Consider the following 25,186-nt stretch of genomic DNA (forward strand, 5'->3'; position numbering starts at 1 on the left):
TGCTTTAACGAACTCTCTAGTACTCATGTATGCAGATGATGTAAAGCTTTGTCTTCAGTACAAATCCATCTCTGCCCAATGCAGTCTTCAATCTGACCTTGATAACTTTCATAAATGGTGTTTAGCTAATGATCTAATACTTAATGGATCAAAATGCAAGCATATGTCTTTTTATCGTTCTTGCCCTCTGCAAGCTACGTATTCTACGTATCTACGTATGTAGTTAGCCAGCATTTACTAAAACGCTTAAAATTTAACATTCCTAATAGAAGGACTCGAAACTTTAGTCCTCTGTTCCTTAGCCGTTGTAGTTCGACATATGCACTGCATGATCCTTTTAGGGTATTATGTTCGAACTACAATGGTCTCTACTCTATAACATCTCTTTCCTGTCCCTCAAATTTAAAATATAGAATTTTAAATTTTCTTACTAACTCCTCCTAGCTTAATAATTGAGAAATAGCTTAATATTTACTAACAAATCGTTTCTTGAGCGCCCCTCGGTCGTCTGGGCCTCTAAGCTTTATGATGAATACAGGAATGCTAGCTGATGCTCTTATTGATGCACAAGCCATTTCCAAATTCTGAAAGACCGGTAAAACAAAAAGGAAGCGCACTCGGCCCGTGTCTATATGTTTTGTATACTGCGTATATTCCTACGAGCGCACAACTAATAACGTCAACGTTCGCCGCCGATACCTCTATCCTTAGTCGCTCCAGATTCCTAACGCAGGCAACAACCCAACTGGATAATCATCTTATAATAGTGGAAAGGTGACTGTCCGACTGGCGCATTAAAATAAACGAACAAGAGTGTAAAAATATAACGTTTACTCTTAATAGACAAACATGCCCTCCGCTTTTACTTAACGGTATGCAGATCCCTCAAGCTAACGACGTAACGTACCTTGGCGTCCACCTTGATAGACGACTTACCTGGCGTAAGCACATCGAATGCAAGAAGATGCACCTAAACCTGAAAGCCAGCAGCCTCCACTGGATCATAAACTCACGATAGCCAATGTGCCTGGTCTACAAGTTACTACTGTACAACTCAGTCCTAAAGCCATTCTAGATGTATGGCGCACAGCTGTGGGGGAACCCGAGCAGCAGCAACATAGACATCATACACCGCGCACAATCAAAAATCTTAAGAACTATCATTTGTACCCAAATTTTCTCGCTCGGGGATCGACTAGGGCTTCTAGCGTATCCCGCCTAAGACGCAACGACCTCCCAACTCAGCAATCGATTTTTAGGGCCGTCTAACTCTGTATCAGTCAATATGACTGTAAGTTAAGTTAAAAATATAAGATTTGATACACCTCTTGTTAGGCTCAGGAAGAAAAGATTTAAGAAATACAAGCCACGTTTAAAAAAAAAAATATATATATTTTGGCATTGCTGCCATCTCTATTTCTTTTCGAAGTTTAACATAGCCATATTAAATCTACATTTATGTATGTACATCAACAACAACAGCTGACAAATTGATTTTCATTGGTTTCGATGAATTGATTGAGTGATTAATAATTCATGTTACAATTTATCGGTTGCAAAAAGTTTATGGATGGCATAAAGCCATATGAATGACTCATGTTACACAAATGCAGTACATGTCCAGGTAATACACCACGAACGTTCCTGTTTTCATTTGACTAGTATTTTGCAGGTTATATTATTGTAAGTATTTTATTAATTTATTATTTTACTAAAAATTCAAAAAAAATATATTTATAAACTTGACAATGTACCTTTTTCAGCCTCTACAATGGATAAAAATAAATTATACCAAGATTTATTTTCAAAGTACAAAGCAGCATTTCCTGACAAAAATACTCTCGATTTGCAAAATCAAGCAAGAGACTTTTGAAACTATCCATAACGATTTGGATGATAGTCAGGTATTTAAGATTGTTGCCGAAAAGAAGTAACACCTCCGAAGGAAAAAGACACGTAAATACTGTACCTGTAAAATTAGCAAAGGCACAAACCGATCTACATAAAAGTCATAGTGATGCAACATTTGCAAGTGCAACTCTTCACCATCTAGAAGAAGTGGCATCTTTCCTGGGGCCAAGAGAAGTTTTTTTTCTCAGCCAAGACGGTAAAGCACGAATCCCAATTGGTATAACAGGTAACTTATCAAAATATCCAGTTTTTAAATTTTCTTTGTTCGTTTAACTTTTCTATGCTTTAATGCTATTTTTCGATAGTATTCGATACGCCTGCCAGACCCCGATTGGTTAGTTGCACCATCCCATAAGCTCATTCCATCAGTCTACGCTGGCATTCAAATAGAAAAAAATGCATTTGAAAATTCGAAAGCAGTCAGCTACTCAGGACCCACTAATGTAGGTGTAAGATCTGGAAAACACTCTTCATCGACGGCCCTATCTCATGTTCTAGATTTTGAAAAAATGTTGTCCTTGTCAGAGTTCGACAGCATGGCTAAGGCTAAAGTTGGTTTCGTGAAACCCGTTGTTATATGAACTGTAAATGGGGGACCTGACGAGAACCCTCGATGTGGCAACAGGAATTCATCACTTTGTTAAACATAATTTGGATGCATTTTTATACCCTTGCAGAGGGTATTATAATTTTGTCCTAAAGTGTGCAACGCAGTGAAGGAGACATCTCCAAACCTATAAAGTATATATATTCTTGACCAGGATCACCTCCTGAGTTGATATGAGCATGTCCGTCTGTCCGTCTGTCTGTCCGTCTGTCTGTTTCTACGCAAACTAGTCTCTCAGTTTTAAAGCTATCGTCTTGAAACTTTGCACACACCCTTCTTTCCTTTGCACGCAGTATATAAGTCGGAACGGCCCGGATCGGCCGACTATATCCTATAGCTGCCATATAACTGATTGATCGGAAATGGTATAACTTTTGTGTTTTTAGAGTCAAATTCAAATTTGACATGAGAGCTATTTTTGGCAAAACATTACGACATGCCAAATTTCATAAGGATCGGCCGACTATATCCTATAGCTGCCATATAACTGAACGATCGGAAAAGGTATTTGGTAGAAATATCAACTTTCGTATTTTTGAAGATAGATGCTTGGGACTTTTTTTTCGATTTTTTATTGTAATTAATTGGTTTTATTATGATGTAATCATAAGGATCGGCCAACTATATCCGATGTTTGCGATAAATATCCGGTTTTAACTGCAAGGGTATATCAACTTCGGCTCCGCCCGAAGTTAGCTTTGCTTTCTTGTTTTTTGCGTGAAATGTACCAGGACGAAGTGCATTCAACAGAGTTGAAAGGCGAATGGCACCTTTGAGTAAAGAATTAGCTGGAGTCATTTTTCCTCATGAATATTATGGAAGTCATTTAAATAACAGTGGGAAAACAGTTGATGGCAAAAAAAAACGGGAAAATTTCGCATTTGCCTCTTGGGGAGTCTCTTGCAGAAATTTGGTCAAATACTGTCATTGACAATTTCCCTGAGTGAGCGAATATGTGTCTCCAGAAAATTCTGAAATCTCAGAATGCGACCTGCAACGAAAATCTCAGCATTAGCAAGTCAATCACGCTCGCTCGAGTCAGTATTTCTTGTAAATTGTTAAGGGGACCTTCACCTGAATTTTATTAAAAAAATCGATTTTGATTTTGAATCGATATGATTTTACCGCATTAGTGTTAGTAACGAATAGAAGAAAGTAGGCTGTGAGCATGACGTTTCACACATTTATACTGTGTGTGTGTGGCAGAGCTCGGGCAGAGAAATTTCCTATGCCCCCGAGATAGGGCCGTGCCGACCTCTGGTCTAGAATATATGTACCAAAGGATATTTTGATACGACGCGTATTTCTTGAGCTAGAGCGTTTCAAACATACCCATGATAACAAGAAAGCTATCTAAAAGCAAAGTTTCTAAAAACTTTAAACGCGTTTTTCTCGAAAACATGGTTTCTGAACTCATGTCAAGCACAGGGCTCGTTCTATTGATCCGATTTTCTTCATTCAAGAAGCGTTTGAAAGTATATACTTTTTTGTATGACTTATACCTAAAATTGACATGAAAAATTGTTTATATATAATTGTTAAACAAGATCAAAATAAAAAAAAAAGGGAAAAAATGTCCATTTTTTTTCAAACGCCCATAAAATTGGTTTATTTTCATCAAAATTGATTGTCGTTAGGTATAAGCCATAGGAAATTTCATAAATTTTAATAATTTATATCCATTTTGAAGGCGCCATTTTGAATTTCCTAAATATCGAATACTTTTTTTTATCGTAAATAGGGATGTCGGAAATATATCAAGATATCGATATATCGATATATTTTCTCTTAAAAAAATATTATTATCGTGATATTTTTCTGGCAAAAATAGTCGATAATAATATTTTTGAGTTGGTGTTCTCCGATATTTGTTGCGAAAGAAAGGAAATGCAGGTTTACTTGAGTATGCCATTTTGTAGTTGGGAGACAAATCCGTTGGAATTCTGGAACTCACAAATTTCAACGATGCCGATGCTAGCGAAGGTTGCTTTAAGTTTTCTTATCACGCCTGGAAGTTCGGTTCCATCTGAACGGTTGGCTTCTGCCATTAAATGTATTGTCTGTGACTCCCGTAGTCGAATGACAGACCAGCATATAACCGAAAGAGTTTTTTTTAAATCATTGAAGAAAGATTTATTTTGTAATTAAGAGTAATTAAGAGCATTAAATAAGAGAATTAAGTAATTAGCATTATTAAGTACATATTCCATGAATTCCATGAAACTTTTTTTTTTTGTATTAAGTTTTTTTTATAAATAAATTTGAATACAATGTCCTTAATAATTTTGTTATTTTTTATTTCAAAGAACTTAAATAAAAGTTGCTTGAGAGTGGGTATAAATATTTGTTGTTTTTTCAATTCACTTTTTAAATAAAAAAATATGTCTTATTTGCAGTTCATGGCGGATGAAAACACATATTAAAACCTTTTTTTAAATTTAAAAATAACCTTTTTTCAAATTTAGCTGACTATAAAAAATATCGAAAATACTCGATATATCGATTTTTGTTGGGTGATATTTCTGAATATTATCGATTGATATTTTTTTTCACAGCAAATATCATCAATACGATATTTTTTCAAAAACCAACAACCCTAATCGTAAATAAACAACGAATCAAAGTTCAAAAGCTCAAGTTCGTATGTCTTTTCATTTTCCCGCAATCCATTCTCAAATTTTGTTTCATTTTCGGCCAAATCCAAGTGAAGGTCCCCTTAAATGCCATGACACACAGTGTTGTCCACAACCACAGAGGCCTATATTCACAATTTTACCGAACCGTTTTCTACCGTTTCAAAGTGACAACGGCCTTTTTTTTCAGAAAGTGATGGAAAGTTTCAGAAAGTGATGGAAATTTAAAAAAATTCAATTTTAAATAAAGGTTTTAGATCACGATGTGTCACATTGGGGAGGGAGGCACAGTGGTCGATTCGGCCTCGCTAGCGGCATTTAATTAATAACTTCTAAAATATTAGAGATATCTTCAATTAGTTTTATTTTCGGTTTATTACCCAATTTTGCAGTATGTGGACAAAAATAAAATTTATTTTGTTTTTATTTTTTTTTTTTTTATATTTAAAAATTTTATTACATTTTATTTATTCAAAAAAAAAAAGAGTAGGATATATAATTATAACTTATATTATACAAAAAGCAAACATATACATTACAACATATACAAAACATATACATTATATACAAAAATTTTATAAAAAATTAATATTCTGAATCTTGACTTTCAGAGTCTTACAAATCGGTTCCAAAATTCTCTGCTGAAAGCAAGCTCTTAAAGTCTTTGTCCATAATTATATTTTATATTCGATGACAAAATTGATGAGCCATTTGACATTGAGGATATTAGAGGATTAGAAAAAACAAAAAGCGTGTTCATTATATCCTCCATTGTGTTTTTTCTTGAATTTTTCCTTGTATGATTCTCGCGTATGTTTCGACAATCTTTATTTCTTGCTTTAAGCGCTTTCTCTGCACAAAAAGCACAAAACTGCTTATGATGTCTGCTAAATGAATCAAAATTCTGTGAACAGACGATGGCATGTAAAACCAAGGGTATTTATTAAAAAAAAATTTCGGCAGTTTTCATACGATCCGAATGCATCCGTGTTTAAGTAATGTCCACAGGCCAATGCTCGCAGGACAACGCTAAATCGAAATATTAACATTAAGTGTACTCCTGTTATGCGCGCAGCTAAATTTGGTTGCTGAAAAAATCTTCGTGCAGTGTTTTCATTGTTAGTACTTCCAGTACTTATAATATCCCCGGTAAGCTCCTCGCCAGAATTCAGCATCGACACAATTCTTGATGTATTGCGCCTTCCGTCTATATACAAGCTGCTACTTGCAGCCAACAACAATGCATCCGTCGAGACTTTCTCCGAAATGCCTGATAGTTTGTTGTTTTGAGTTTTTCTGCAACACTCTGAAATACCTTTCTCTGGGCGTCCAACATTTCTAAATGATGATCTTTCCATCAACACATGAGGCGTGTCTAGCCATTCTTTATTACTTTTTTCAAAAGCTGCCTTATTTCTATCGCATTTCTTCCACTTCTGGAAAAGCCTACTATTGAAATTGCGCAGATTTTTCCCAATTTCGAAAAGCTCCTTTTTGTTACAATCATATTTGTTACAAACTTCTCTTAATGCAAAGTTTTCCATTACGAAGAACTTTTTAGTGGGGATCGCTTCGCATGCCATACTAAGAAAAGTGCGCGCTTCGACACTGACATTCTTCCTATCGTGAAATATCTTGTAGATACGCAGGAATACGCACTTCATTTTTGACATTTCGAATCCGAATCCGAGGTCTAAAAAACTCCAGAATGTCAGGGTTACGACATAACCTCAAAAACTTGATAAAATTTTTATTTCCGAGTTCTGGGCTCAGATCATGCTTACCATGTGTTTTTGGGGTCGCTCGGATTCGGATTCAGCGACCCTGAAAACATATAATAAACATGGTCTGACCCACGGACTCCAATAAAATTTTGTATGAGGTTTTTTGAGGTTATGTCAGAACCCTGACGTGCTGGGGTTTTTTGGACCTCGGATTCGGATTCAGCGACCCCGAAAACATATAGTAAACATGGTCTGACCTCCAGACACGAAAAAATATTTTTTTTTTTGTGTGGCTGTGTAATGATTCACACTTTAACAAATAAATGCAAACAGAGTGAATTCAGAGGAATCTGTTAAGTTCTACTTCACGAAAGACTGGTGTGCGCTCTATCCCGCGCACTTTTAATACACTTAATATCCACTACAATTTATAAGTAAAAAATACAAGACACGTCACAAGCACAGATTTTCTATGTAGCACGTACCTTAATAGTTGTTAAAAAACCAAACTTGCACTAGAATAAACTTAAATTGCATTATTTATTCAAATATGCAACCAATAAGCAAAAGGGCGCCAAAATTCTATATGTTACCTGCTGAAACATATGTTGACTTTGACAGTTCACAGCTGATTATCAGCTGATTAGCATCTAATCTAGGTGTATTATATCGATAGGTAAACTTAAATTGACATATATTTAAATTTGAAAATCATAATTAAATGCCGCTAGCGACACCAAATCGACCACTGTGGGAGGGGTGAAAATACCCGAAAATGAGCGTCACGAGGTTTATGAACGGCCCCATAACTTTGCAGTTAAAACAGGATATACAATCGCAAACATCGAATATAGTTGGCCGATCCTTATGAGAATATCATAATATAACGAATTAATTACAATAAAATATCTAAAAAAAAGTCTTCTATCTTCCAAGCTTCCAAGCTTCTATCTTCAAAAAATACCAAAAACCATTTCCGGTCGTTTGAGTGCTATAAGATATTGTCGGCCATTTATATCTTTTATACTGCGTGCAAAGGAAAGAAGGTAAAGAAGCTTTAAAACTGAGAGACTATTTTGCGTAGAAACAGACAGACAGACGGACATGCTCATATCAACTCAGGAGGTGATCCTGATCAAAAATATTTATACTTTATAGGGTCGCAGATGTCTCCTTCACTGCGTTGCACACTTTTCGACAAAATTATAATACCCTCTGCAAGGGTATAAAAATAACATAAATTGTACATAGATTCTTTCCTGGTAAAGAACAAGGACATTTCTCCGTCTGTCTGTTTCTACGCGAACTAGTCTTTCAGTTTTAAAGCTATCGACTTAAAACTTTTCACACACCCTTCTTTCCATTGCACGCAGTATATAAGTCGGAATGGCCCGGATCGGCCGACCATAAGTTAACATCCAACTCCCAGCGTAGGTTGAGCAGGCCAATTCTTATCCCCTTCATTAATATTAATCATTATTAATGTTAATCATTTTTTATTATTACTATTATTAACACACTTTTGTATTGTCCACCTTAAATTGGTTTCATCCTAATGGGCCCGAGAGCTTAGCCAGCATATTGTACCAATGCATGCTGTGACTTTGTCTGCAAAATGTGCAAGGTCAGCGGTCTGCCACGGGCATCCGGCCAGGCATAAGCTTTTGTCAATTTTTAAGTTTTAGTTTTAATTTGGATTTGAAATAAAGAACACTAGCTCGATTATAAAACTCCGGCTTAAGCCGTTAAATTTATTCTACTTATTGAATTTGGTTATTGTGATAAGTATCTCCCACCGTAAACTTCGGAAGAAGGAAGGAAGTCGAAGCGACCACCCGACTCTCCAGTGGCTGCCAACCTTAGTGGTCACCACTACCCAACCCTTTTGGAGCTATAGCGACGAGGGCCACCAGCGGCAGCAACCTACCGCCGACCCCCGCCACGGATATTCAACCAGCCGGCTCTTCCCCTGCCACGGAGGCATAGCCAGCCGGTCCAGACTATTAAATAATTGACGCCCAACGGATTAATATTACTATTATTATTCGAACTCCACCCATGAAGTTATACAATATGTAAGTAACTGAGCGCCTATAGCCAAGGTCTACACTTACACACCTACACATATAACAGTGCATATAAATACCTATGCCCGGCAATAGGAATTTTCTACGAATAAATAAAAGTGACTTTCTGGTTTAGGTTTTTTTGTGTGCGTTACAGAAATAAAAACATGCAACTCAAATAACGCACACTGGTGCCCAGGCAATAAATATTTACATGAATTAATTATGCAAAGAAACATTTTATTTCTTACGGTTGGTGTCTATACACATTTAGAGGTTGCCAGTCGTTTTTCTCCTTGTATTTCGCTACAATTTTATCCACTGTGCATATATTGAATTTTGTACTGAAGTTATCCAGTGTGTCTATGCTAATAATACACCTAGTCGAATTGGCCAATACCTGTTGTTTCGCTCTTTTTCTGTGTTTTAGGTAACGATCCAGTATTTTCCGCTAATTTTTTTCGGCTTTTATATCGCAAAAAAGTGGCCCATCGAAACCTTTTGCCTTGTGTCCCAATCGTTAAAAACCTCGTATCTGCGTATCTAAACAGCTCCCCTTAGCTGCCAATGAGTTGGGAGTATAGAGGAGTAAAACAGGAAATTGATAGCGACAATAGCGAAGAAGTAGGATTTCGCCCCGAAGTTAGGAACATACATCAACCAGAAATGAACGCGGACATGATCGAAGCGTTTGTCGTAAATGCGGTCAGCACCGCTCTCGTTGCTCAGGAAGAGCGTTTGAGAGGCCAATTCGCCTCAGAATTAGAAGCGGTTAGAACACAGGTTAGCGCGCTGACAGTGCAAGCGCCGCAGGTAGTTTATAAAAGAGCAGTGCCGAACCCTGAAATAAAATGCGATGTCAAGTTAGACGTGGTAAAATCTCTGCCGACGTTTAATGGAAGACACGATGAGTACGTTTCGTGGAGGCAGGCTGCATCCGATGCATACGAAGTATTCAAAAAATACGACGGCAGCGAAGCCCACTACGAGGCCGTTGTTATCATTACAGACAAAATTTGCGGTCCCGCTCGGTCACTTCTCACATCCCACAACACCGTGCTGAATTTCGATGCAATTCTAGCCAGACAGGTCAAAGCGCAGGGGTCCTGAGACCTTAGACCAGAATAAAGTTCAGCCCATGGAGGTAGACCTATAGCTGCCATATAACTGAACTATCGGAAATGACCCAACTCTCGTGTTTTTTAAGATAGAAAGATGAAACTTAGTAAAGATCATATTTTTGGTCAGTTAATCCGACTTACCAAATTTCATATTGATCGACGACTATATCTTATAACTGCCATATAACTGAACTATCGCCATATAACGCCATATAACTGAAAATTTCTAACAAATACCAACTTTGGTATTTGAAAGATAGAAGCTTGTGACTGTTTTTTTTTAACATTTTGTTGTAATTAATTGGTTTTAATATAATATTCTCATAAGGATCGGCCAACTATAGATAGATATGTTTGCGATATCTATCCGGTTTCAATTGCAAGGGTATATAAACTTCGGCTCCGCCCGAAGTTAGCTTTTCTTTCATGTTATCTATGTTATCTTTAAACTATGTCAGTGAGGGGCAAACTCTAATTTTCAATAGCACGCGTGAACACTGAAAAATTGAGCACTTTTAGAAGCTTTCTCATTTGCTCTAATATTGACAGCCCAAACTTTTCTTAGAAATAGGTTTGGAACAAGTTTTCTCCATAGAAAATATAGATAGGGAAGCGTAGTTTTTCATTTGTTTAAGAACTGTTGCTAGCAAAACTTTCTTTAAATTAAAATACACTATTTTTCAACTTTTCCATTTCCACTATTTTGCCCATTACATCATTTGAATTAACGAAAATTGAAAACAAAGCTACGTTTTTTTCGCTCAGTGAATCCTTTGCTCTCATTATTTTTCTCTGCTACGCATACACTAAAATTTTAAACATTTTTGCGTTATACCCCCATTGATCTAATTCATCTTTATCTAGGTACAAGAAAATTGTGTAAAAATTTCTGACCAATCAACTTTTCCATTTTTGGAAAGCTAAATCGAAAGCTAGATCGGTGAAGCTTAAGAAACTTCCTTCGTAGCACTCTGACAAGGTCTCACAAAAAACAGTTTTGCTCCATAAATATTTTTTGGATAAGATATATAATATGGATATACGATATTGAGAGAAATATTAGATTGAAATAAACAAACATGTAATTTTTCGTAAAACCTAACCCCTTACGATAAGCACCGCTAATAAAATTTAAAAAAAGAAAGGAAAGCTAACTTCGGGCGGAGCCGAAGTTTATATACCCTTGCAGAATAATCTGTAAATTATATTCTTCAAATTCAATCATATAATGCATTCTTTATTCCTATACATCTCTTAAATTAGACATACATATCTACCCTTTTTCGTCTGGCCTTTTTAGAATGGTGGGAGTGACTGTTACAGTCATAAAAATTACAACAGAGTTTACATTCTTACATTCGCAACCCTTTACTTTTTGATAACACTAAAGGCATCCATGGGATTATCCCATTTTAACCAGGTTAGCAGGTAAAATATGGTAGACCGTCATTTGGTTTATTTTCAATAAACACGTGCAAGGGGTCACAATTTTTTAAAAGACCTTAATTTCGCAACCCTTAACGCAGGTATGAGTGCAATTTATAGAGTGGAAAAAAACGCTACAAATTAAGACTCAAATTATTGAAAAACACCTAAATTGCACAACAGGTAGCAAAGGTACAAAAGGAAAAATGCATTTTTATTGCCTTTTTTAAAAAGGGTAATCTAGGGAACCTTTAAAGGGTCAAAGGATAATTCTTTTTTGTTTGGATATTACCTAGCTTGGCATATATTGAGAAATACTTCAATCCCTAGATCAGTCAATGAAAAAAATTTACCGAGTGATGACGGTACTCTGTCAGTCAGTATTTTTACAAGTGCAAAAATTTTAAAGAGAGCAGAAGTATTTTTTAAAAGTGCCAAATTTAAAGTGTGATAAAGTTATTTTTACCAGTGGGAAAAATTAAAGTATTTTAACAAGTGATACAAAATTAATAGAACGTTAACATCGTGCTTAAAATTGCTTAAAAACACAAACTTTGGTAAGTATATTAACTTTTTAATTCTTTAAAATCTTATACCCGTGAACGGCATTCCATGTCGGTGATTTTATATTCTAACATTTTATAACTTTCATTTTTTTTCATACCGGACTATAAAAAATGCCACGCGTATCACGGTTATCCCAGGAACAACGCCGCCAAGCTGCTTTAAACCGCAGCAGAGCCCGCTATATACGGAATGCGTCCCAAATAAGAGCTCGGAGCTCCCAACATATCGCCAATGTTCGAGACAATAACCCTAACATACGGGAGGAAAGTCGTGTTCAGGATTCCACTGCACGCGCGCAGCGGAGAAGAAGCGAAAGGGTTCGCAACCTTGAACGGATTCGGGACGCACAAGCGCATTCAATTCGTCGGGAGGACTCTGAGGAGCGCCGACAAGAGCAGTTGCGAAACACTGCTGAGCATGCGTCTTGGAGGACTAATCCAGTAATCCGTTCTGCGGAGCGTATTCAGGATGCTGCAAGGCATTCAAATCGTCGACAGGACCAGGACTATCGTGTCTCAGAGCGGACTCGGGATATGGAGGCACGCGCAACCCGTCGACAAGACTCTGAGGAGCGAAGACAAGAGCAGTTGCGAAACACTGCTGAGCATGCGTCTCGGAGAACTAACCCAGTAATCCGTTCTGCGGAGCGTATTCAGGATGCTGCAAGGCATTCAAATCGTCGACAGGACCAGAGCGGACTCGTGTCTCAGAGCGGACTCGGGATATGGAGGCACGCGCAACCCGTCGACAGGACTCTGAGGAGCGAAGACAAGAGCAGTTGCGAAACACTGCTCAACACTCTACTCGGAGGACTATTCCGGAGTTTCGCATTCCTGAACGCATTCGGGACATGGATGCACACGCGATTCGTCGAGAGGACCCCGAGGAGCGACGACGAGAGCAGTTACGAAACACTGCTGAGCACTCTACTCGGAGGACTATTCCGGAGTTTCGCATTCCTGAACGCATTCGGGACATGGATGCACACGCGAACCGTCGAGAGGACCCCGAGGAGCGACGACGAGAGCAGTTGCGAAACACTGCTAAGCACTCTACTCGGAGGACTATTCCGGAGATTCGCATTCCTGAACGCATTCGGGACATGGATGCACACGCGATCCGTCGAGAAAGGCCCGAGGAGCGACGACGAGAGCAGTTGCGAAACACTGCTAAGCACTCTACTCGGACGACTATTCCGGAGTTTCGAATTCCTGAACGCATTCGGGACATGGATGCACACGCGACCCGTCGAGAGGACCCCGAGGAGAGGCGACGAGAGCAGGTGCAAAATACTGCTGAGCATGCCTCCCGGAGGACGAATCCGACATTTCGAATTTCAGAGCGGACGGGACGCCGCAGCGCGAGCTGCTCATCGCGAGGACTCAGAGGAACGAGCCAGAGAACAGGAAAGGAGCATCGACAGCGACGAAGGGATTCTGAGGAAAGACAGCGAGAACGGGAGAGGGACGCCCATAGCAAGAACACAGGAGCAACGGATAAACACGACAACAGCGGAGGATTCGGGAAGAACAAATTCGGCAAATGGCAGAGGATCGACTGTTAAACTTTAGGATGGACCCCCAAAATCGACTGGATGCCTCCCAAAGGCAGTCTCAACGAAACATGGACGCAAGAGCTCAACTTTCGGAGGACGAACTGGAACAGGAACGAGAACAACAGCGAAATAGGATTCGAGTATCAGCGAGGGATCTTTATCACAGGAACATAAAGGAAGGACCAACGGAAATTTGTATTTGCTGTGGAGGAACATGGTTCCGTTCGCAGGTAAGTGGATTATACATCCTGGCTATCTCCTCTAAATTTCCCCTCCTAAACGTTGGCAACGCTTTTTATTTGTCACGAAAATTTCCCAGTCCGTCCGGCAATTATAACTTTTGCAACACTTGTTGTCGTGCCATCTCTCTTGGCAAACTACCATCACTCTGCCTGAGTGCCCAGAAATTCCTGAGTGCTTAAATGGACTCAGCTGCCTCGAAGAACGCCTTATTTCACCGAGAATTTCTTTTATGAGGATTATTTCCCTTCCCTATGGAAGGCAATGCGGAATCAGAGGGACAGTAGTGAACGTTCCAATTTCAGTTCCTGATATTGTGGCTGCGCTTCCGCGCTCTTTCGACTCTACTCATGTCATCCAAGTCCATTTAAAAAGGAGACTAGAGTATGCTCACAATTTCATGACTGAAACTATTCGACCCGGGTCCTTGAAGCTGTACGGTACTTAGTGAATACCGAGCTCTACAGAAAGCACAACATTTCACTGAACGAATCATGGCTAGCAGGACTTCAAGGAAATAATGAAATTCCTTTTATTGCGGATGAATCTGATCGCGAAGCAGTAGAGCAACTTCTTCAGCAGCAACACCTATCCCAAAATGCTGCAGAGCTCGAAGAAAATTTAAATCCCGGAGGCCATGAAACATTATTGGAAAATAATGATACTGCAATTCAGCGCATTGCATTGGCACCGGGTGAAGGCCGTCGCCCAACAAGCTTAACGCTTGACGAAGACGCAGAGGAACTTTCCTTTCCAACTATTTCTTGCGGAGAAATATTTAAAGGAAAGACAACCTATGCAAAATAAGCCAGATCTCAAATCCATTTTTACGACCGTCGCTGCGCTGTAGTTCCTAAAGTTTTATACATGTATAAATTTTACGAAATGCAGCGCATTCAAAATTCTATTTCAATTGCTTTACGCAAAAAGTCAGGTGCAGTTACCGCTGGTAATCTGCGGGATGAGTCATTTGTTGACAGACTTGTTCAACATGATGATGGCTACCACATCCTTAAAGGCTTACGGTCTGCACCAGCTCATTGGGAGGCTGAAAAAAAAGTTATTGCTATGATTCGACAATTTGGGTTGCCAACCTTTTTCATTACTCTTTCCGCTGCTGAAACTAAGTGGAATGAACTTTTAGTTATCCTTTCCCTTCTATTGGACAATAGGGCTATAAGCGAGGAAGAAGCGGCAGCTCTTTCCAGCTCCGAAAAGGCTCGGTTAATCCGATCCGATCCAGTGACGTGCTCCCGGTACTTCGATTATAGGTTGCGGCAATTAATGAAATTGTTCAAAACCGATATTTTTGGGGAATTCAATCTTTCCCATATTCCCAGCTATGGGAATATTTCTATTAAAAGGAAATTACAGCACCTCGGGAATAAGTTTATTAACGCTACAGAAATATCGGCCCAAGAAGCAGCTTACAATATTTTGGGTCTGCATATGTCGGAGGCAAGTGAAGGTACTATTTTTATAAACACTTGCCATTCAGACAAACGAGTTAGATTGACTCGCTCAAATGAAGAATTAGAGCGACTACCAAACAACTCGGTGGATATTTTTGAGCGTAATATTCCTGACCGATATGTGCAAAGGCATGCGCAGTTGGAAGGAATTTGTTTAGCAGATTTCGCGGCTTGGTACAGATTTGTCAAGCGAAATGCACGATCTGCCGCTAATCATAGGGAAGACTATGAGGAAGCAAATGATGTGGAGGTAGATGACGAAGATGAAGTTGCTGAGCAAAGCTTTCCACTGATGGATGGGTCTGGTTGTGTTAAGAAACGCAGGCATCCCCTGATTCTAAGGTGGGTTCGCTTTAGCATTAACTCTTCACCTTCCGATTATTTCCGAGAGCATTTAATGCTCTTCTATCCTTGGCGAAATGAAGAAGCTGAACATCTTTCCAATGACATTGAAAACACATTCCGAGCAAACCACGAAGCCATTATGACAAAAAAAAAGAACTATGATGTGTTTGATGATATGGAGTTGTTTGATGTGTTTGATGATAAGGATAGGAGGATAGGATGCTCCTGTTGCGGAAGAACATGCCTCCCAATTTTTAGACGAAGAATTTAGAGCTTTGGCAGTACCAAATATAGAGCGGAACGTAAATATTCTTCAGGATGACAACGCGATAAATAACCCTGAAGAAGACGGCGAACTTCAATTAATAAGACTCCCCCCGTTAGTTTCCAATGATGACCTTTGTCCGCTAACTCGGTCCCTCAACTACAAGCAAAGACAATATTATGCACATGTGATGCATAATGTTGTTTGTAAAAATATTTTTTACGAATATGTTGGTGGAGGGGCCGGTGTAGGAAAAAGCAGACTGATTTCTACCATCTATCAGTCTGTGACTTGGCGAGCAAACAAACTTCCTGGTGCTACGGATTCGGCAAAGGTTTTATTATGTGCTCCAACTGGAAAAGCTGCTTTTGGAATTGGAGGACTGACACTGCATTCAGTGTTTTCTCTTCCAATAAATCAAGATTCAGGTCCCTTAAGACCTTTAAGCAATGACAGTTTAAATACAATTCATTGCAAGTTGATCGATCTCCAATTAATTATAATTGATGAAACTTCTATGGTTGGTTCGAAAATGCTTTCTTTTTTGGATCAAAGGCTTCGCCAAATTTTCATGACATAAGTTTTGGTGGAAAATCCATTATAGTTTTTGGAGATCTAAAGCAGCTTTCCCCAGTTGGAGACAGTTGGATATTTTCGGAAAGGACAATTAATCCTTATAGCGTTTTAGCAGGAAATAGCCTATTGTAGCAGGATTGCTACTTAGGGTATATATATATTAGTATTGCATAACTGTAAACTGTTGTTAGTGTAAGTTGGTGTCGTTGCCTGTTGTCGGTACTGGCTCTCTCTCTCTTGTGCTCTCATCGCTCTCATTGCTCTTTAAGCGAGTGATGAGGGTTGATGCTGATCACGAGTTGAGAGCGGAGTCAGTCGAACACCAGCAGCGATCCGAAGCGGATCTAGTCAGAACAAATAAATAAACTAGAATAAGCAAAGTGTTGGTGTTTTACTCCAGGGACATCATTATATCCCTAAACTATGAAGCAACTTTATGTATTTTGAGCTCACAGAAATAATGCGCCAAAGAGGCGATCATGCATTTGCTCAAGCCCTGAATCATTTATCTGAGGCTTGCATGACAATTGCAGATATAGAGCTCCCAAAACAAAGAGTTGTTTCACCCAGCGAAGTTCCTGATGATGCCCATTCATTTATTTTCTTCTAACGAAGAAGTTAACAATTACAATTCCATAAAACTAGCGCAAATTGGGACGGAAGAGTTGGTTTCCACTGCTGTTGATACAGTGAAAACTGCAAACATATCTGCACGAAACAGAGAAAACACGTTAAGATATGCTCAAAATATGAAAACCTCTGAAACACAAGGTTTACCATATAATCTTCATCTCAAAACAACTGCTAAATATATGGTAACCGTCAATATAGACACAAGTGACGGACTTGTAAATGGAGCAACTGGTCAGCTAATGCAAATTGACCATTGCTTAGTGAATGGCTCAAATTTAGTGACGCGAATTTGGATTAAATTTTTTGAACCCACGGTTGGCGCTATCGCCAGATCAAAAGTTCGGAACAGTTTTAAGCGACTTTGTTCCTCCAACAAGATTTGGAGCACCAAATGTCCAAGACTAACTTCAAAAGTTAAGAGAGGAAAAGTTCTTGACTACGCATTATGAAATTGTGGTCAGCAGTAATAAAGAAATCTCCATATATTACCATAATGTTGAGTCTCTTCGAAGCCATCGCGAAGACATTTTCAACGACCCTATTATTTGTTCTGCAAATTTTCTTTGTTTTGTCGAAACTTGGACTCTTTCCAGCGAAGACTTTTCTTCACAAGGTTTCGACATTATACGAAGAATTTATAGCAATCGATTGAAAGTATTGGCAAAAATGGAATTATGATTTATGCCAAGCAAAATATTGCCGAAAATGTAGTTGTTTTGTTTGAGACAAATAAGTCTTTGAGCTGAAGAACTACATACCAATCGATTGCCTTCAAATATATCGATACATCCTTCATTGTTGTTTATAGGAACCCTGCTTTTCCTATAACACAATTTCGAAATAAAGTTATGGCGGATGTAGAAAGAATATGCAGCTTAGAAAATAATACAAAATGGTAATATTAGGAGATTTTAATATGAGTATGTGAGGGGGCTGAGTATGTGAGGATTCATAATATCACGGAAACCAGCATCAATCATTTGTTTTAACTAGTTTATAAAAAAATTATTTATTGATGATACCTATGATAGCCGTATTTCTTAAGTTCTTAAGTTCTTAAGTTCTTATATGAACCAGTGCTCTCTAAAAATTGTAAAAAAGGCTTAAAGTTATTTCTGAAGAAAACACCAAAGTTTTCGCGTTTCTGAATGTTCAGTCCCATCTTTCTTACTTAAGAAACAACCATGGCCTTTCCGATCAATCCATTATTTTGCAGCAATAGGATAAAGTCAGCTGATCCTTATAAAATTGGGTAAGTTGGATCAGTTGGCCAAAAATAAAACCCGTAGAAAATCCCAACTCCCTAACTTTAAAAACACCAAAGTTATGGCATTTCCGATCTTTCAGTTGTATGGCAGCTATAGGATATAGTCAGCCGATCCTTATGAAATTTGTCAAGTCGTATTATTTTGTCAAAAATAGAATCCACGGAAAATCCCAATTCCCTAACTTTAAAAACACCAAAGTTATGGCATTTCCGATCGTTCAGTTTTATGGCAGCTATAGGATATAGTCGGCCGATCCTAATAAAATTTGGCATGTCATATTGTTTTGCCAAAAAAACTCTCACGTAAAGTTTTAACTCTCTAACTCTAAAAACACCGAAGTTATACCATTTCCGATCAATCAGTTATATATATAGGATATAGTCGGCCGATCCCGGCCGTTCCGACTTATATACTGCGTGCAAAGGAAAGATGGGTGTGTGCAAAGTTTCAAGACGATAGCTTTAAAACTGAGAAACTAGTTTGCGTAGAAACAGACAGACGGACATGCTTATATCAACTTAGGAGGTGATCCTGATCAAGAATATATATACTTTATAGGGTCGGAGATGTGTCCTTTACTGCGTTGCAAACTTTTGACCAAAATTATAATACCCTCTGCAAGGGTATAAAAAAACGTAAGTTTAATATACAATTTCATTTAATTAAAAGAAAAATATTTTTATTCATATTGGAATAATAAAAACAATTGGATATAACATTTGTACCAACCAAAATAATGGATCATTATGTTAACCTATACGATATTAAAGAAATAACTATTTCGAAAATGAAGCACAGTTAAATAACTAGTTATTATAAGTAGCTTTAAATAGCGTTTTTAAATGTAAGAACAAATCGTGAAGCCTTGTTTCTGTATGAAACCAGAAAACATGTATTTACAAAAAGAAACGCTTTTTCATTTTTAACCTAATCCTAGTGCTTATGGCCAAAGGTTATGATTAGAGGCAATAGGGCTCCACATATCATAATTACTAGTTCGCTATAATTCAATGATTGCAGACTATGAGTTACGTTTACGTCATTTGTGGCTACATCACGAGATTCCTCAAGCAAACGGTAGTCATGCTGTCCAGTCTGTTTGATTCCGCCTTGGGTGAGCTCCGGCAGTACATGCACAGTAGCGACGTATAGAAACGTTCCAGCTGAAAACAGCATAGCTATTCCTGTAGCATTAACAGAATTTAGAGTTTCTTTCTGTTCTTGGCCTATTCCAAAAAAAGTCAAAAGCGTCAATAGAGGTGCCGATAATGAAAATAACGCCAAGTGTCGCCGAATTCTTTGCCGATCCACTTTCTCATGCAATAAAAAAGTCACTAGGCCAAAGGCTGCTGGTGCCTTATGCAGCATTATAGCTAAAAAAACGATTAGTTCAACGTCTTGGTGACTCGTTGTTGCTGCGGCACCCAAAGCAATTCCATCCGCTAAACAACAAAAAATTAAATTGTATTACATATGTGAATCTTATGAGGTAAATTGAACGAAGAGAGAAATACTCATTCAAATGTGAGTAATAGTACCTGCAGCATGCACTACCAACCCTAGAGTCAAAGTAGCAGAATTTTTGTTGTCGTTTCCGATATTGCTTCTCTGTTGCGACACGTCTACCATCATCATGAAAACAAAGCCAAGTACAAGAGACAGTCCAATGGTCTGCGTATGGTCAGGTTCATGTATTAACTGTTGCGTTCGTCCATTATCCTCGTACAATGACCGAATACCTTCCGGAATAATGACAGCTAAAGCAGTACCCACTAATAATCCAGCACCAAGAACCGTGACATATTTTAACTTTTCCTAAAAAAAAGAAATGGTTTGAAAACCCACTTGACAAACGTTTTATTTGAAAGCCAACCCTATTATTTGATGTGTACAAACCTCGCTTAATTTCATTAACATGGGTATGCTGCCTGCAATATAAGACCCCACAAGCATAACACAAACTAACAATGTTAGAATTAACGTTTCTGCCATAATTTCCCTATTACTTTTTAATAGGCAAATGATCTTACATTTTTTGCCACATCTATGTATTTAAAGTTAGAGATGAGAATAATTCAAAAAGAAATGCTCACCTAAATCGATTAATACCAGAAAAAAATATATAAAAATACAATACGTATCTTTTTGGCTAATATTGAGTTTTGGCATATTTTCCACGACAAAAATTGTTTTTCTTTCCAGTGTATGCTAAAGATAACATAATACATTTTCTGTTATCTTAGCCGTATTTTCGTGTTTGTTAAAAACATGTCTCCCAAAATTTTTCGTGGTAATTAGCATTCAAATACTTTTTATCCCACATAGAGTTGGAAAACAATCGATGTTTGGGACCATCGATGTTTTAAAAGTAAATAAATATAATGTCCGTCAAACTAGCGTCGCTCAGTTAGCGTCGAAGTGGAACGTTGGAATTGGAACACAGCAACGAATATTTTGTTTTTCAATTATTTCCGTATTTAGCCACTAAATTTAATCAAGTAAATGTTTTTTCTTACTTTGAGCGGGTTTTACACTCTTTAAGTAGCTTAAAAATGGGTTTGAAAAATTGGCCCTTCACTGTATTGAGCATTATCTCAAAAATAAGAGGATGCGCCAATAAGCACGATACACCAGCTTATAGCCCAATTTTTTGAGAATGTGCCCTAAAAATTTTATTAAAATCGTTCCCTACGTTTTGGAGCAAATCGACTAAAGGTGGACCAACCCGGATAACAGCCCATACAAAAATGACCCCAAAAAATTGTTTTTAAATTTGTGAAGCTCTAAGAAAATGCGCCAATATGCACGGTAGTGGAGTCGATGTAGGACCTTTTCAAGTATGTATGGACCAAAAATCATACAAATCGTTCCCACAGATTTTTAGAAAATCGAATTACAGTTTCCCATATAATTTGAACTAATAAGAGGAGCGCCAACTTGTAAACCGGAACCAGTCCGCAAAAAGTTCATTGAACTAGTTTAAAAATACTAAATGGTCTCTGTTAGACTTATTAAGTCCTTCACAGAGGATGCGCCATTATGCACGGTATACCGTTGATAAGCTTATTTTATACATAACATTATAAGACAACTTTTATTTAAATCGCTCCCACAGATTTAAAGAAATCAAGTGTAGCGCAGAAATATGTGATGCTGTTAATGGCCAGTGTTGGTGAATCAGGGTCTGAAATTTTCGGGACTTGATTTCTTTAAATCTGTGGGAAGGATTTTAATGGCACTGGTACCATTCGAACGGGCTAAAAATTAGCTTTCTCGTGCATAATAGCGCATCCTCTTTAAAAAAAGGAAAACATTCATTGTGGCGGCTGCCGTGTTGGGCAGCGTGCAAACACGGAAAAATGATAATGGCCAGTATTGGCAAACCACGTCCCGAAAATTTCGGGACTTGATTTCTAAGTATCTGTGGAAAGGATTTTAATGGCACTGGTACCATTCGAACGGGCTAAAAATTAGCTTTCTCGGGGTATACCGTGCATAATGGCGCATCCTCTTTAAAAAAAAGCTAGGGGGGCATTCAAATTCCATAACGGCTAGCGCCGTGTTAGGCAGGTCAGAAATATGTGATGCTGTTAATGGCCAGTGTTGGTGAATCAGGGTCTGAAATTTTCGGGACTTGATTTCTTTAAATCTGTGGAAGCGATTTAAATAAAAGTTTTCTTATAATGTTCTGTATAAAATAAGCTTTTCAACGGTATACCGTGCATAATGGCGCATCCTCTGTGAAGGACTTAATAAGTCTATAAGAGGCCATATAGTATTTTTAAACTAGTTCAATGAACTTTTTGCGGACTGGTTCCGGTTCACTGGTTGGCGCTCCTCTTATTAGTTCAAATTATATGGGAAACTGTAATTCGATTTTCTCAAAATCTGTGGGAACGATTTGTATGATTTTTGGTCCATACATACTTGAAAAGGTCCTACATCAACACCACTACCGTGCATATTGGCGCATCCTCTTGGAGCTTCACAATTTTAAAAACAATTTTTTGGGGTCATTTTTGTATGGGCTGTTATCCGGGTTGGTCCACCTTTAGTCGATTTGCTCCAAAACGTAGGGAACGATTTTAATGAAATTTTCAGGGCATATTCTCAAAAGAATGGTCTATAAGCTGGTGTATCGCGCTTAATGGCGCATCCTCTTATTTCTGAGATACTGCTCAATACAATGTAGGGGAAATTTTTCAACCCCATTTTTAAGCTACTTAAAGAGTGAAGAGCCCGCTCAAAGTAAGAAACAACAATAGTTTATTCAATTCTTAACAATTCTAGTGTTTATTTGATTAAATTTAGTGGCTAAATACGGAAATAATTGAAAAACAAAATATTCGTTGTTGTGTTCCAATTCCACCGTTCCACTTCGACGCTAACTGAGCGACGCTAGTTTGACGGACATTACCAATTCTAATGTTTATTTGATTAAATTTAGTGGCTAAATAGGGAAATAATTTAGAAACAAAATATTCGTTGCTGTGTTCCAATTCCACCGCTCCACTTCGACGCTAACTGAGCGACGCTAGTTTGACGGACATATAAATATAAAATAATAAAAATAAATAAATTTTCAAATAAAAAATAAAATAACAATAAAGTTTTTTGTTTGAGGTCAGAGCTTATTTAGAGATTGAGATTCTTATTTAAAAACATTAATTGATCAACAATGTTTAATTTTAAGGCGCATCTCCTGTCAGATATACAGGCATGCTCCGGTTCTCACTTTCGGTTTTCGTTTTCGTTTTGGGACCAAAACCGAGATTTTCGTTTTTGGGTGCTCCGGTTTTCACAAGTTTTTAGTTATCGTTTTGCTATCGAAACGTTTCATTTCTCATCATTTCTTGCTGCCGAAACAGCTGATTTGAGGTTTGGTTAGCAGCAAACAACGCGAAAAAATGCCTTTCTTATTTTCAGATGCATCTTTCGAAGCCAAAAGAAAGCAAAAGTTATTTGACTTAAGAAAATCTAAGCAATTAAGATGTAATACATGTGTTTTTAATATGTCTGACGACCGGTAAGTTACATTTACCCCATTTCAAATTTTGCCTCTAATTTATGTTTATTGCAGATTTGTCCAATCATTTAGGATTGATAAAGACACTTTTAAAAAAATATTGGAGACAGTCAAGCCACATTTAAAAGTAACCACACTGTCTCACTCTATGCAATTGGCTTCTGTATTGCGATATCTTGCTACTGGATGTTATCAGTTCTCAATCGCCAAGGACCACCATATAAATATAGGACGAAGCACATTTGGGAAAATTCTCCACATATTTATTCCGTTGCTGAACAGGCTTCTTTGTCAGGACACAATTCGCCTTCAGATGTCTAGCCAGCAAATGCGGAAATCTAGCGAATACTTCTTTAGCAAACATCAACTGCCAAGAATAGTCGCCTGCGTGGATGGAACTCATATAAAAATAGTGAAACCTCTAAATAATACCTCTGTTTTTTTAACAGAAAGGGCTATTACAGCATGAACGCCATGGTTGTAAGTAGAATGTCTAAATTGGTTATAGTTACGTTAAGATTTTACTTTTACCTACAGGTTTGCAACTATAATATGGAGATTATCGCTATTGATGCGACGCACCCTGGATCTTGTCATGATTCTTTCATTTGGAATCATTCAAGCGCCAAGGAATATTTGTCGAGAACAATAAATGAATATTTTGTTTTGGCAGATTCTGGCTACGCACAGGAGAGTTTTGTGTTAACTCCCTACAGGAGCGCAGAGATGGGGACGCATCAGCATCGATTTAATTTAAGACATGATGCAGCCAGAAACATAATAGACCGAACAATTGGTGTTCTTAAAAGCCGTTTCCGTTGTTTACAACGATGCTTAAATTATCAGCCCATTTTTTGCTGCCAAATTATTAACGTATTATTATTACGTATTATTATTAAATTTATAACGTAACGTAACGTGCTTTGCACAACATATGTAGAAGACGGAATTTGTCAATAGGTGACGACTTTCAATTTGAGGATATTAAACAGGCTATAAATGATAACGACATTGAAGGAAATGATGACCAACCATCTGTACGCGACGAAATTGCTCTATCTCTGCCAATGTAACAAATTAAATAAACAAATTATTCATTGCAGTTATTAAAATCTATTTTTCCTTAGCCACCTCTTCTACTATAATGGTGGTTGGTGCTCCCTCCACCATCTCAAAAATCCCGCAGAGCTTTGCCACGTCCTCCTCCATGGCTGTCAGCGGTTGCTGGCAGTAAGGACCCCCGCCCGTAGCCCTGACCTCTGCCTTATTTTGGGCAATGTTTTTTTCGAATATTGGCCTTCCAATCGCACCAAACCTTGAATGTAATATTATAATATATTAGTTTGTCATAATTCTGGGGATACTCATACCTTTTTCCATCCCGCAACATCTTTAATTGGAGGCCCAATTGCGTTCAACGCACCGGCAAGCTCGCTCCATTTAGCTTCTGCAGCCACACGATCGCCTTTGGCGAATCCACGCGCCAAACTTTCGTTGCTCTGCATAAAATTCAGAAAAACTTCATCCTGATATGATGATTTGTGTTTTCCCCTGCAAACAATATATTAGTATTATTGTTTTCTATAAAAATAAGCTTTTTTACTCACATTTAAAAAAAAACAGTTTTTCAAAGGCAATCACTTGTTTCCCACAAATTAAGGGGATGCCACCTTTTCAATGGATTTCATTTTCATTTCATTCCGGTGTTTTCAACAATTTTTTTTATACACTTTTAGCACATAACTAATTAAA

At 37.9% G+C, this 25,186-nt stretch overlaps 1 protein-coding gene and 1 pseudogene across 2 annotated transcripts; one reads left to right on the forward strand and one right to left on the reverse strand.

Annotated features, from left to right (window-relative positions):
- The first annotated feature begins 18,034 nt into the window (after positions 1 to 18,034).
- LOC138926847 (putative nuclease HARBI1) lies at positions 18,035 to 24,483 on the forward strand (annotated as a pseudogene).
- On the reverse strand, positions 19,049 to 20,727 carry Zip102B (Zinc/iron regulated transporter-related protein 102B). 2 transcript variants are annotated; one of them, XM_070282415.1, is made up of 3 exons: positions 20,502 to 20,727; positions 19,947 to 20,223; positions 19,049 to 19,850 (listed from the first exon to the last, which is right to left on the reverse strand). In XM_070282415.1, exons 2-3 carry the CDS (start codon positions 20,041 to 20,043, stop codon positions 19,342 to 19,344), a joined length of 606 nt encoding a protein of 201 aa, XP_070138516.1. In that variant the 5' UTR covers positions 20,044 to 20,223; positions 20,502 to 20,727; the 3' UTR covers positions 19,049 to 19,341. The 2 variants fall into 2 exon arrangements, with proteins under 2 accessions (XP_070138516.1, XP_017086961.1); XM_017231472.3 differs by lacking the exon at positions 20,502 to 20,727 and adding an exon at positions 20,305 to 20,479.
- Positions 24,484 to 25,186: the final 703 nt, after the last annotated feature.

Source organism: Drosophila bipectinata, chromosome 4 (genome assembly GCF_030179905.1).
Source record: "Drosophila bipectinata strain 14024-0381.07 chromosome 4, DbipHiC1v2, whole genome shotgun sequence".
NCBI classification, from domain to species: Eukaryota; Metazoa; Arthropoda; class Insecta; order Diptera; family Drosophilidae; genus Drosophila; species Drosophila bipectinata.